At 42.4% G+C, this 14,128-nt stretch overlaps 1 protein-coding gene across 2 annotated transcripts in view; it reads right to left on the bottom strand.

Moving 5' to 3' along the window:
* PDK1 (pyruvate dehydrogenase kinase 1) overlaps positions 1-14,128 on the bottom strand; it is a 598,915-nt gene that overhangs the window by 261,643 nt on the left and 323,144 nt on the right. Inside the window, exon 1 of one of the 2 annotated variants that reach the window (XM_086956137.1) lies at positions 6,806-7,027. The exons of the other annotated variant lie outside the window; for it this stretch is intronic. Within the exon in view, the coding sequence (XP_086812263.1) occupies positions 6,806-6,926 (121 nt within the window). The 5' untranslated portion in view covers positions 6,927-7,027. Of the gene's footprint in view, positions 1-6,805; positions 7,028-14,128 lie in introns of those variants that run through there. 2 annotated transcript variants of the gene reach the window in all.

Here is a 14,128-nt window from a genome sequence, read left to right as displayed (position 1 = left end):
GAGCAGGCGTACATAGTCTTCAGCCTATCTCCATCCAGTTGTTTTCATATAGTGGCAGAGTCCAGTGACATATCAATCAATCATGCATGTTTACCTACGACACAGCGGCTTGAGCAATATCCTGTGGAGGAGGTTAGTGTCCCTCTTGGGTGCCCAATCTGGACACAGGCAACACGCTCGGGTCCAACAAGCTCGGGTGCAACTTTTGGCCATTGAGGATCGGTCTCTTGGGGCACTCAGGGTGGTCAGCGGCCATTGTCCAGAAGTGACTTCTTTCGTCTGGGGCTTGAGAGCGACTGTACCTCAAACCAGTAGTCACAGGCACATTCCTCTTTTCGCTAGCCCAAGGTGTGGCAAGTGCAGCCCATCAGACGGAGCTGTCTCTCCTTGCCTGGTCCAGGGCTCAACAGGGCAGTCCTTCTTCTGGCCTTCTTCTGTTCCTCCATGATCTGAGGTTCAGGGTGCCTGGGGTGATATTTATGCCCAGAAAGTGCCCTGGGGGGAAGATGTGGTTACTAGTCAATAGGTTTCAAGGATCCCTCCCACCCTATGACGACTTCCGGCTATGTGTTGCATCTAGCAATCCGGGGCTGCACTATTATGCCCAATCCCAAGATGTCTGAACCCTTCCTTGGAAGTTAGGAGTTAGGTAGCCCACCCTAGAGGTGTGGCTACTTGGGGGCTACGCACTCACAGGAAAACCAATTTGGGCACTGGTTTCCCCTCTTTGTTCCATCCGGTTTCCATGAACAAAGGGGAAACCCCTCTGCAATGTGATCGCCATTTTCCCATCAAAGGTGGCTTCGCCTTTGAAGCTCGCACTTTGGGCCAATACCATGAGTGGCTTCCAGCAAGAGGGAGGTAAAACCTCCCTCTGTAGCAGGCTACTATTGTTCCTAAGCCCGGGAGTCGTTCACACTACTATCAAGGTGGGTAGAAAGCTGTCTGGTGGCCAGCAACTGTGTGAGGGCACTGGACAAACTGGGCTACTTTCTAAAAGTTGCTTTTCCATATACGTTACATTAAATTTTATGTTGGCATCAAGTTGTGTTTAATACTATGATTAATGTGATGCATTGAAGTACCCATTTTAGTAGTACCATTAAGAGGTTAACCGGGTATAGGGGTCAGCCGTGACTTTTCCACAGCGAAAAGACAATTTGGTGTTGCTGTCAGGACAGGTTAAAGGTATATGTTCTAAATAATAATATATAGCTCTACGCCTTAGGGCACCATAAGCATTTTTTAGGGGAGACTTACGTATAAAGTTAAATGATGTTGGGGCTTTGCCATTGGTTACAATGGCAAAGTCAAACTAGCAGTTAAAAAATGCTCTTCTGGGATGTAGTGGCAGGCTGGGAGCCTTTTTGTACTCTGTCCCAGGCAGGGTGGTACAATCAGTGCTGCAGCCCTGAGGGGACACTCTGATTTACATGCCCTAGATACCCCTGGTACCATCCACTAGGGACTTATAAGTAAGTCAGCGTATGCCAATTGGAGTAGATAATTCAACATCACTTTGTAGGGTTAGAACCCTGGAACTGAGGTCTGGTTAGAGGCCTCAGTGAATTGAGAGTTGAAAAACCAGCGGCATCAGTCCAAATCTTTGGGGGTGATCAGGCAAAAAGAGGCATTTCCTTACACAAGAAGTGACTTCCAAGCACTGAGAAATAAAACCAGCAACATGCCTGATTGGAAGTATTAGAGTGAGAAGAACCATGTTTGTAATTTTTTCACAACGACTGCCATGGAAGGGGGTTTCCTGAATTCTGGTGGCGACTCTTTTCAATATTCGGCTGCAAGGATAGTAAAAGAGCATCCAAACCTGCAAGCTCGAAGGAACCTTGGAGGAAGGATGCAAAAGCATTGGAGGATATGAGGGAGCATGGCAGGTTATAAGGGGTACTGAGCTTTGAGGTATGAAGCGACTTGTCTGTGAATGGACAACATGAGGGCTTTGACTTTCTTGGTACCTGGTGGCCTGTGGAACTTTTTTAGGTAGAAAGAAATGAGGCTGCATGGTGTTACGTTCAGAATCAGTCTTGTTGCATCATTCTGGACTGCTTAAGCTTAGAAAGGCTAGCACCTAAAGCTTTGGCATAGTCAAGTCTTGAATAAATAAGGGCATGCACCACCGTCTTGCATGCTGGGGGAAGGGATGATGCTAGATATTTTCCAAGTCTTTTGAGAAAAGCAAAGCAGCAAGTTGCCACTGACGTTATTGGGAATGGAATGAGAGGTCCCTGTCGAAATTGATGCTTAAGTTAAGGGGAATATCGATTTCATATTTACAAGATTATCAGTGAGTTAAGGTATATGTTACTTGCATTGCTTTCAGACATAAAGAAATAGCAAGTTTATCTTTGCAAAGTTTACAATACTTAAGCATAAATGTAACAAAGATCATTGGTATACATCTGGGCAAGCTGACCGGTGACACTGATTAACTATCCAAGGTTGAGTGATTATTTAAAGCAGATATATTGCTAAGATTTAGATCTTCTAAATTAGGCTACGTGTGTGGTTCAGCCTTTTGCCTTGAAACCCAGGTGGTTTCTTACCAGGAATCGATAGTTTCACCCCCTTTGAAAGGCTCTAGAGGATTTTTTTTTAAAGCTCTGATGAGATGTAATTCCAAATTATAGTTGTTGAACCAAAGAATGACTCAGAGTTTAGAATTTCTACATTTCTAAGTTTATTTATTGAGTCCCTTTGCAGTCTCAAGACCTTTAATAGGCTAAGTATGCAGGAGTTTTTTGAAGAAGTGCTTTAAGCTTAAAAGAGGATCTTGGTGAACAGCAGTTTTCCATCCAAACCATCAGACGGCAACTCAGCGATCCGAGCACAGGTATGATGTTGTTGATCTCGCTGCACTGACAATGTGTTGTTGTTCCGCTGAATTTTGGACTGCAGCCAGAAGACAGTCAGACTACATATTGGGATGCTAGTATGCTTAGCAATCATGTAATTGAGTCTAAATAGAACAAGTGACATAAATAGTGTTTGGAGGCCTTGTTCAGGCCTTAATCATCAATTTTCTGAAGTGAAAGTTGCCAGTATTTCTTTTAAGCTGTGATGTCTATGTGAGTATTTACAAGAGTGTTGTAAAACCTATCCATTTTGATTGTCAACATAGTGATGTAAGACTCAAAGTAGATTTCTGATGTAGTTTTTGGTGTTGGGGAGGCAAGGAGAAATTAGTTTTTTTGGGTGGGTTAAGTTTAGTGTAATGGTGAGTTTTTTTTAGAATAAGTTAGCGCCATCCATGTTCTAATGTTTCTTTGTGCCTTGGCTCCAAATGTATTGTTGAGTTTCTAAATAGAGGTTGAAAATTAGGAGTTACAATACGTCTTTGTTAAACTGTGTGTGGCAATGGAAGTGGTGAGTGAGAATATTCACCGGCCCTAACTATGTGAGATGTGTTGTTAAGATACGTTTGGTGCAGTGCAAAACTGCCCACTCTTTACAAGTCACTAAAACCTAAATGCAAATGATACCTGACACACAAAATGAATGTGCACCTTGCTCACGAGTCCTGCGTGTCATAATGAATTATGCACAAAATCCTTTAACACTGCTGTTGCAGAAGAATCTTTAAGATAGAATTTATAATTCTTATATTTATAATTCTTATATAGAATGTTTACTAATATCAGAAAATAAATACTTTTAAATGTTTTACTTAGGAATTGTCTTTACTAAATGAGAGACGCATTTAATAAAATGATTTAGAAATAATCCTAGATGTTGATAAGTACAGTGACTGACATGCAATAATAAAAAGTACATGCTACATTTTACCTAAATGGATTTACAATTTAATGTATACTACCACGCAAAGATGAAAACCTATAATGTGTAATTGTTCCAAAGACCATTCACTTTACTTCATTGCTACAACCTTACACGCAATTCATAAATGTGTGCTATACTGTCAGTTAAATGTTAGGAATGTTGTTTTTATCTTTAAATTATCCTTATATCTGTAGGATGTTAGTACAGGTCAAACGATACTCATTATTCAATGTATGCATTAACATGTATGTATTTTTAGTGTAGTTCTTCGGCATACGTGCTATTGTGAAGTTTGATTGCTTATTGTGTGACCATTGCTACATGAACTAAAAGTACTAAAGAAATATATTCATATATGTTTAATTGTGCACACACATATTAAATGTGCATCATTGATTAATGTCTTAAGTTAGCATTATTCTCAAAGTCCTGTTCTGCAGTGTATAATTCACTGTGCCCCTGCATTTTACTGACTTGCTTCTTTCACAAGTGTTCTCATGTATCGCTAGTTTGAATAGATACATTTCTTGTAACAGCAATAGATGCATGTCTGAGAAGGGAATCCAACGATGAGGAATTGAGAAACCTGTGGCTAAACAAAAGACTATTGTGCTCTAGTTGGAGTTTGTGACTGTGTTCCCATGTCCAGTGTGGGATTTTTTCTCTACTGTTGCAGCCTGCATACAGCTACTACGGACAACAAACTTCTATTGATGATACACATGAACTTGAGGACTGTAATATATCAATCACCTTGTTGGACGAGAAGAATCTCTCAGACTTTTTCTCTTGGGAGCTGCTGCCTCTTTAGACTTGCCCTGAATCCTGAAGATGAATTCAGACTTTCCTTGCTGACCCCATTTTCTGCATGTCCTATGTAGAACCTTCCTTGGACTCCTACCTGAACCATGTCCTATATCCCCATTTCCTTTGTACTGACTTTTTGTACCGACTTTTTAAGACATTGCCTTATTTCCCAAGGTTTCCCATAAGCGTGGTTTAGAGTGGCACTTATTTACGACTTATAGTCTCCTGACCGAGCTTCTGCATTGGTACTGGTGTTGCTAAAACTGGTGTCTTATCCCTATCATTTTCTGAAGATCTATTTGATTCCTGGACTATGAATGTTTATGTGCTTTGTTCTGTGCTTGGGAGAATTAGATTGCTAATGTACAGAAAAGGCAAAATAATATTGGTTACAGAGCATCACATTCTAATGTTACTGTTTTGTATTGCAGCAACAGAACTTCTCGTATGTGTAATTCTAGTTCCCCTTAACTTCTTAAGGAGGCTTGGCCTCCCTGTTGCAATCTTATACTTATATAGCATAGTTTTGAGAGTGATCTATTTGAATCTGATTATTAATTTGTAATAAGCACCCTTGAACTTGGCTACCTATTCCTGGTCCTCATTGTGTAGCCAAATCAGTTGCACTATTAATATAAATTGAACAAGTGATGCTAACTCTCTTTCTCCTAAGTGCAACATATCAAATAACCATTGGGGAACCAGGGTAGAGAGTAAGTAAGTGATTTAGTTCATTCAGAGTAATTTGAGGGGATCTAAACCCACCCCCTCGAAATCACCGAATGGGCCCAGAAACGCTGGAACAAATCTGAACTAGTTTAAGGCCTTGTCCGCCTGTCTCTGCATAACACTCAGTAAAGTTACACAGGAATAGTGTATCAGTAGACATGAGTGCATACATGGGTGCACAAAGTCATCCAGAGCACAAGCTGGCAGGCTGCTGCAGCATATTTTAACCACACTCGCAATAACTACACATGGTAACAGAGAGCCCGACACAAACATTTGACTGGTAAGGCAATGGAAAGCCAAATTAAAAAAAAATGTAAACACGGGAAACTCTTATAGCAAAGTGCACATTAAAATATTTTACTTGGCACAACGTGTAAAGGAAACCACAAAAATTGAATGTTAACTAAATAGGTATTTAAAAGCTTCACTTGGCAGTCTCTTTACATTAAAGTACAATACATGATAACCACTGTAAAAAAATCACCAAGTATCATATTCATACAAGTGCACTCCTTGGAAACAAATAAAATACCAGTTTCAAATACAGTACTCTTCCCCATGACATAACCTTCCAAATCTAAAAACAAAACAGACATCCATGCAGGAGAAAATAGAAGCCCTGCTACTTGAGTGTTCAGGGACTCGCCCATTAAAAGTAACCCAGCTGAGAAGTGTTGGCACTCTCCTACTCAAAAAAGTGCAGGTGCACAGTACCTAAAAGTAACGGGTCATTTAAAGGACGTGTTTATGCTTAGAACAGTAACGCCTGTTCATATTGAAGAATGTCAGACCTATTGGCATCATCATTGATTGTGGTTGGATTTTACTGAAGCCAGTGAAGCTGTGTTTACATAAACTCATGCCATGCTGCAGGACTATGCTAGCAGTTGGTTTCATTTATTCCTAAATGTACGCCGGATATACAAAATGAAACAAAGCTGCACACACTGGTATGCATAATGCCCTGCCAAACCCAGACCGACTATGTATAGGCAGAATGACCCTCAGCTCGGAGGTGCCACCCATCTGTTACTGTGCAAGGCAGCCCCCAGAGACTGGAAGGTGGGCTAAGTTTGTTCTAAATCAGTTCCGTCTTAAAAAGGGGTGTGTTGCAGACACTGCCCTCCTTTTACAGATGAAGGCTGTCTGCCCCCAGCGCCCCAGTCTTGCTTCAAAGGAGAGATGGGCGCAGAAAGGCTTGTAGGGGGTGTGACCACTACACTCTTCGTCTGCCATGGCAGAGCTGGTGCCCGTTTGGCCTGGCAAGAGAGGGTTGCGCCCACCTTGGCAGAGGATGCACTGCAGGTGTCCTGCTTTGGGGACAGCAGATGCTCCCTCTCCTACGGGATGCTGCTGTGATCTCATGTAGAACATTGTGTGGGTATGAACCCCCGCCCCCAATCAGAAAGGATAACGAAGGCAAGGGCGTTTAGGACACCGCTCCCACCCCCTAGCAGTGACTCGCACTCACCGAAATCGATGAACTGTTTCATAGAGAGAGGAGAGGGTGAGAACTTGCAGTAATGATCCACTTGCTGGGGAATACTGATGGCCCTGGCGGCGCTGCTCATCAGCGTCCGCGGCAGCCGCATCCTCGCAGGTTCGGTCAGAGGCTCCCGGGGGTGCGAGCTTGGACCGCACAGACGTCCCCGGCCAGTCCGTGGCGGTGTCCGGTCACTGCACTGAAGCAGACGAGGGGAGCAAGCTGAAAGAGACAGCTGACCTACAGGCTGCACGCACGGTGCGGTGCTGCTAAGAAACGAGCACCGCCGCCAACCAATCACGGCGTCAGAAGAGTACAGGCGTTCTGCAGTAGACACCGCTCGCCCCTCTTCCAGCCAATGAGGGGCTGTCTGTAGCGGCACATTAACATATTCCCAGGCGAAAATAAACCTTACCCACATAAAGATGTCGATACGACAGAAAAGTCGACTCATGACATCATAGAACATTACAATTACACCGCAAATGCTTCTTAAAAAGGGGCGTGGCTCAAAAGGTGTACCTAGGAATTCTTTGCAGGAGGCTTGACCTATGCAAATAAGAGTCTATCTTAAACATGTTAACTAAAATTACTGCTTCACATAGCATGCTACTAAACCTTATTTTGGTCCCTCTCGAGATTTAGGTTATTAGATCCAGATATCATAGTTGCCAACATTTTAAAAAATATCCAGGGACACTTTGCAGCTCAGGGCTGCTGCAGATATAAAGTTCTTGTTTGTGTACCTATGTGTAATAAAGATAAACAGTTCCTGCAACAATATTACCGAGATAGTCTCTAACTTGCTGGGACGGTCCCTGCAAAAAAGGACAGTTGGCAGCTATGAAATATATACCACAACTACTGACACACGCATATGGCTAGGTTCAAACTGGAATGGCATGGTGAGCAAAAAAACGACGGATTTAGGCCCAGATCTCTGTACTGGGGTGAATGTATGACATTGTTCTGCATTCTGTCCATCAACTGTTGTTTTTGCATTTGTCACCCTGAGTGGGACGGGTATGCTCAAATGTGAGTCCCATGCTCTCCATGCCACTGGAATCAAGCTATCCTGGATGATGAGGGCTGAAAGCCCTTAACCGGTCCTTGGATGCTTGTTTCCAGTCCAGGGAGGACCTGGCTTGGCAGTTGGGCTGGACTGTTCCCAATGGGCACCGGCTCAAGACTGATTTGCATATGGCTAGGTTCAAACTCGAATGGCATGTTGAGCAAAAAAACTATGGGTTTAGGACCAGATCTCTGTACCGAGGTGAATGTATGACATTGTTCTGCATTCTGCCCATCAACTGTTGTTTTTGCATTTGTCACCCCGAGTGTGACGGGCATGCTCAGACGTGAGTCCTGTGCTCTCCTTGCCACTGGAATCAAGTTATCCCTGCTGATGAGGGCTGAAAGCCCTAAACCGGTCCGTGGATGCTTGTTTCCAGTCCAGGGAGGACCTGGCTAGGCAGTTCGGGCTGGACTGTTCCCAATGGGTACAGGGTCAAGACTGATTTGCATATGGCTAGGTTCAAACTGGAATGGCATGGTGAGCAAAAAAATGATGGATTTAGACCTAGATCTCTGTACTGGGGCGTATGTAAGACATTGTTCTGTATACTGTCAATCAACTGTTGTTTTAACACGCATAAAATGTAGTGTAGTTCCTAGTTTCCCACTAGGCCCTGCGCATTGGAATAACATAAACAGTAGTATCGACGTGGAACTGCGGATATTCCAGGTCTCCACTGACTATGCTAAACTTAATTGGGTTGTGTTACCAACTAGCTCAGAGGTCACTGGAAACTTTCTTCTCTGCATAGGAAGTGATCAGCTTCCTTGGCACAGACAAGAAGGGATTCAGCTTTCCAACAACCGTGCAACATGACAACTTTGCTCCTCAGATCAAGAGTCGATCTCTAGGGTCGTGTGAAACAATAGACATAGATTTCACTCAGTCAGTCTAGTGCAGTTTACTTTCACAGTATGTAGAGAATAGAGAGACGGGCGTTTATCAATAAAGGGTTAACATTTATTGAACAGTCTTTCTTCTCATACAAGAGAAATGTATTGCCACAATTGCAATAACTGTTATTATAAAAAGTACGTACAGTAAGATAAGAATAGCGAAATAGAACTGTAAAAGCATTGATATGGTTTCTTAGCCATACAATGGTTTAAAAGTAATAAAACATATATACAGTCATATATACATTAGGCTAACATACTCAACTGGTGCTTCTAACTAAGCCTACCCCAGTGTGCCTGACCTAAGCCTAACACGTGAGAAGGGGAGTAAGTAAGTAGCTTAAGTTAAGTTGGTTTTGCCAATGTTTGTTTCAAGAATTCTCGTCTAAGGGTTTAGTCAACACCATACCTCTGAATAGAATGATGGAGGATTGGTATCTCCTTCAGGGGTCTCTCTCGATATCCCAGTCACCTGCGAGGGTAAACCGGAAGCGCCGGGACTGGATTTCTCTGCACGAGAAAGGCAGCGGCTTCTCTCAGCGCGTCGAGGAAGGAGGGGTGACAGCGTCCGCGGGCAGCTGGGCTGGATGTCTTCGCAGAGGACGGCTGCACGGCTCCTCAAGCGTACTGCACCATAGGTCGCGCTGTAGCGGCGATAATGGTAATCAGTAGCTTCACCACCACAGGATAGCAGGCTGCAGCGACAGAGTGCTAGTTTTTACCAACACGGGGTCATGCAGGCAGCTGGCATCAGCAACATGTTCGCTCATTGCTTAAGGCAACGTTGGTAATATTTATACCTGACAGGTGCCGGGTTTGACGCAAGTTTGCTGGACATAAGACGTCAATTAAAGATGTCACTAGGAAGTGATAGTTATCAGTTGCTCATTAGAGTTCCATTACTAATCAAAACATAGCAAGCGGGGATTTCCAGGTTTGCTAAGTTTTTATCTTGTTGAAGAACTCGGAGTGCTATCTAGGAATATCAGATAGTGACTGCTGCTCTGTCATTGCACTAATTGGTCGCAAAGGAAGTAGCAGAGAGTCATGCTGGAATGTGGCTCTGTGGCTCTGCTCGTGTGAGGCCAGAGATGACTTTTCAGAAAATCGTACTTGAACGGTTATGCCAATATAGGGAAAAAGGGGCTTTATAGCCGAATAGGGGCATAAGGTCACAGTATCGATCAGGAACCTAGATAAGCACATGACACCCACTCCACGAATTCATGTCCATCAAAATTACTAAAACTAAGCAATTAGATGCATGTGTAACATTGTGTAACATAGCCCACCCCAAAATACATAAATGCATTCGAAATAGGCGTACTTGTAATACATGGAATTTAGGTACTGTACGTAGTTTTAAAAGCATAGTAATCATTCAAAAAATTATTGCATATGAAATCAATGAACGATTATGCATAAGGAATTACACATGAAGTATCTCTGACAGAAGAAATGCGAGATAAATCATCACATAAAAATGCATGTGTGCTAGAGGCTGGTGTTATGTTGTTATGTCTCTAGATGTGTTTAGAAATAGAAGTGCGAAGCTTCTGTTCTCTAGGAATAGTTTTTACGTTAAGCAAAGAATTGTTCGTGCCAAAAAAGGTCAATATTTGAAAAATTGTCCAATTCAAAGAAAAATCAGTTTACCAAAGCTCCTGGCAGTTTTATGTTGATCAAAACTGAAGGCCGAATTCAGAGTTCATGGGAACGCCGTGTGTCGGAAAGCTTTTCAAAAGTTATTGTTTCTCTGTGGGTGAGAACATCGTATCAGACAGGCTCGCAAAGAATTGGTCTACAAAATCAGGTGATAGTTCAACCAAATTAGATAGCGCTGTAACTTGGCAGGTGTGAGAATGATTGCTGTCATCGAAGACAGTACCAGCCCTGCTCACAGAACGTTGTACCTGGATGATGTTGCTTTTGTCACTCGCTCCACTGTTACCACTTGGCTGTAGTACAGGAGTCTCCACGAATGCCGTCATCAGGATTGGTAGCCGCTGGGGACAACACAATGCGTGAGCCGTTATTGGACTTAGCAAAGTATCGACGTCCATTGGTACTGCTGATGGAAGTGAAAGACAGATGTCCAACACGCATTCATCGCCGCAAAGCATACACCGTAGCACAGGTAAAATGCAATTTTGCCATATTGGTCTGAATGAAAGGAACCAGGTCATGTTTAGATCTCTCAGCCTGGCCAATCCGAGGACGTTAGTTATCCTGTCCCTGTAGCGCATTGCTAGGATTGTCTCTTCCATTCCCATGGGAGCTATGTCTGAGCCGAGGCTTGCCATAACGTAGCCGGAGGGTCAAAAATAGAATCCCTGCGATGAGTCCAAAAAATAGTGGAATACCACCAAAGATGGAGTGCACAAAATTAGGAAAGATTCCCAAAATTGCCTGGAAGGGTGTTAGCAGTCCCGTAAAGACTGTCTTAAATATGCCTGGGATGCTTGTAGCACTAGACATGTTAAGGAGTTGGTCGAGCATTTGTACGAAATGCACGGGGCAATTTGTTGATAAAAGGTCATGAACTTCTGTAGCCGTCCTTGCGACTAGAAGATCATACGTCTCTTTAGATGACGTTATAGGCACTGTTGTCTGTAAAAGCACAGATTTCATTTTGCTTAATGTATCAATTCGTATAGAATAGAGATTCAGACGAGGCCAGAGGGGAGTCACTATGTCTGGAGGCCCGCTCGGGAACAATGCTTGCATACAACATTTGACCATGGACGTTACTTGTACTAGATAACTTTTTCCGGGCGCGAGGCCACAGCACCTGTGATCCGTTCTTAGAATGTAACTCCCGTTTGCGAGTTGCATAAAGAAGGGCTCTATCTGAGTTGCAGGTGTGACTAGCTGGTGGCATGAAAGGTTGTTTGAATTGCCATCACATGCTCCGTGTAAATTAATACCCTGACACAAAAGTATACCGCTTAGTGAGTGTTTACAGTTGTCACCACTAAGAAATACATTTTTGTCGCTGTCACTATAGCAAGAATGAGTGTATGGTAATTTCCATTCGGATTTTACATATCCCTTACCCAATTGTTCATATTGGCCAGCAGGTATGTACTCAAGGCATTTATGAAATCGGAAAGTTGTTATCGGAATTGTGATAATTCCGTGTATTATCCATTCAATGACAGGACTCTCTGACATTGTCAATGGTAATCTCTCGAGTTTCTCGATGCTCAAGATTGTATAGTCTGCTCCTTTCTGTGCCAAACTGATCTGTTTATCAGTAAGGTTAAAAATGGAAAATAATGACGTTGTGTTTATCAGACGCCAAGGCACATAGCCTGAACGAAGATTTTGCAGCGTCCAGCCTAATTCTATAATAGAGCGTAATTGAGACTGGCCATGTTGTAACATTAGCAAATCTCTGTCTATCACATCAAAGGCAGAGGATACAATATTGTCCAAAGAATATATTCTGGAAGACAGAGTCATTAACCCATTGTCTACTACAGAAAGTGATTTCTCCAAATTAATACGATCAATTTCTCGTATTTTTTCAGCAGTTTCAATTTGCTTTACTTTCCAAGCCTCGTTGTAAGCAGCATAGATACTGGTCGCTATGAAACGCTTTTGACGCTGTTTGCGTGGTCCAAGAGTGAAATCGCGCAAATCAGCACCATCTTTTAGCAAAGACAAGTGTTGCTTAATTTCAGCCAGTGTGGATGTAGCTAGCCATTCTAGGCAGAGTTTCCCTACACTGTATGTGGTTATAATCCCTGGATGTTGTCTCTGGGAGTATCTTGGGTCTAATCTGGTCATTTTTAACCCTTGTGTTTTATTCAGGAACCTATCTTGACAGCTATTTGTGTCTGTAGGCCAGATTAACCACTTTTTCCAATCAGGATGTGTTCTGTTGAAATGTAAAATGTGTGACACGTCTAACTCATTATCTGCTGTTGCATTTTCAGGTATTGGCTTTGGTATAGACGGTGTTTTCATTTCTTTGTTCTTGGCTAGGCCAAGACAAGATGTTTGGTGTATAGTGTCATTTAAAAATAACATTTGTTCTGGTATCATGCAGGTTCTAAACAGTGCTTCTATGCCTTGCACCTGCCAATCTTTTGTACCCCAAATTGTTTTCGTTTCAATATTATTTTTCCAATAATCAAAACCAATTGTCATCATTTTGTCATAAAATGCTTCTGAATATATCAATTTAGAATTTGTCAGCATCGTTTTCATTCCTGTTTTATCTAACAGTTTGTAATAAAACGTTTCTGCATCACTGGTGTTAAACCCTGAAAAATATTTGAATTTCTCAAAAAATGCTTTAGAACTGCTTTTAGGTGGTGTAGAACAATGTTCCCATTGATTATACATAAAAACATTTCTAGGCTGTGCAGATTTATGCAAGTAATGATCCCCATAGTGGGTGTAACAGAATAACTGCTCATAACTAGATGAACCTTGTAAATAATCATGATCTGTGAATCTAGCTGACATTACTAAATCAGACATCATGTCATTAATACTGTTAAAGTCCCAATCATCAGAGAATGTACTTGGTGTCACAAAGTCACTTAAGGAAACCTTTAGTTGATGAGGATACTTCAGGATTTCGACCGGACCATAGATCTCATAGTCTGTTTTCTCCCATACTACCCCACCAGGTATTGGAATTGCTGTGACATTTACTGTTGACAGTTCTCTTTTCTTCACGTGGGATGATCTGTGTTGTTTCAGGACTAGGTTGATGTTCTGACTTGCTGTGTCCATTCAATTGTAATGAACTTCCCTAAAATTAAAACTAAAATTAGGCATAGTAGGAGTATGAATACCCCTGAGATAATCCAATGCTCAATCAACGGTGAATCCAGATATAGTTCTTTGATTTGTTGAAGGAGTCCTGTTGTATTTTCTTTAGAATACTTTTTTGTTTCTGGCATCACTTCGGGCTCATTTTGATCTTCAGAGAAGTTGTCGAAGTTGATGAAATAACCAGAGGCAGTTCTGTCAATTGATGGGATTGTTCTTTCAATCTGTCTCTCGGTAGCACTTTCTGATGCCACATCATTGTAGGCTGGTGTTGTTTCTTGACGAACTGTTTCAATCTGTCTTTCAAGAGGCACGAGTTCCATGGCATTATTGCATAGTCCTTCATTGTGCACTGCAGGCTGATCGAATGTGATGAGTCTTTCAGTTTGAACCTCTTGGATTGTTGCAAGTTTGGGTATTCTGTTGTTTCTTGGGAGTCCACTGGGCCTACTGTTGATTATAGGCCACATGCTTGTGGTTTTACCAGATCGATAGACACGACTCTGTTCTCCTTTTTACCAGCAAGGGGCGGTAGCACAACTGATCTTGTTC

This window comes from Lissotriton vulgaris, chromosome 2_1, assembly GCF_964263255.1.
Source record: "Lissotriton vulgaris chromosome 2_1, aLisVul1.2, whole genome shotgun sequence".
NCBI classification, from domain to species: Eukaryota; Metazoa; Chordata; class Amphibia; order Caudata; family Salamandridae; genus Lissotriton; species Lissotriton vulgaris.
The sequence above is the reverse complement of the archived record's forward strand: the minus strand, read 5'-3'. Positions and strand labels throughout refer to the sequence as shown.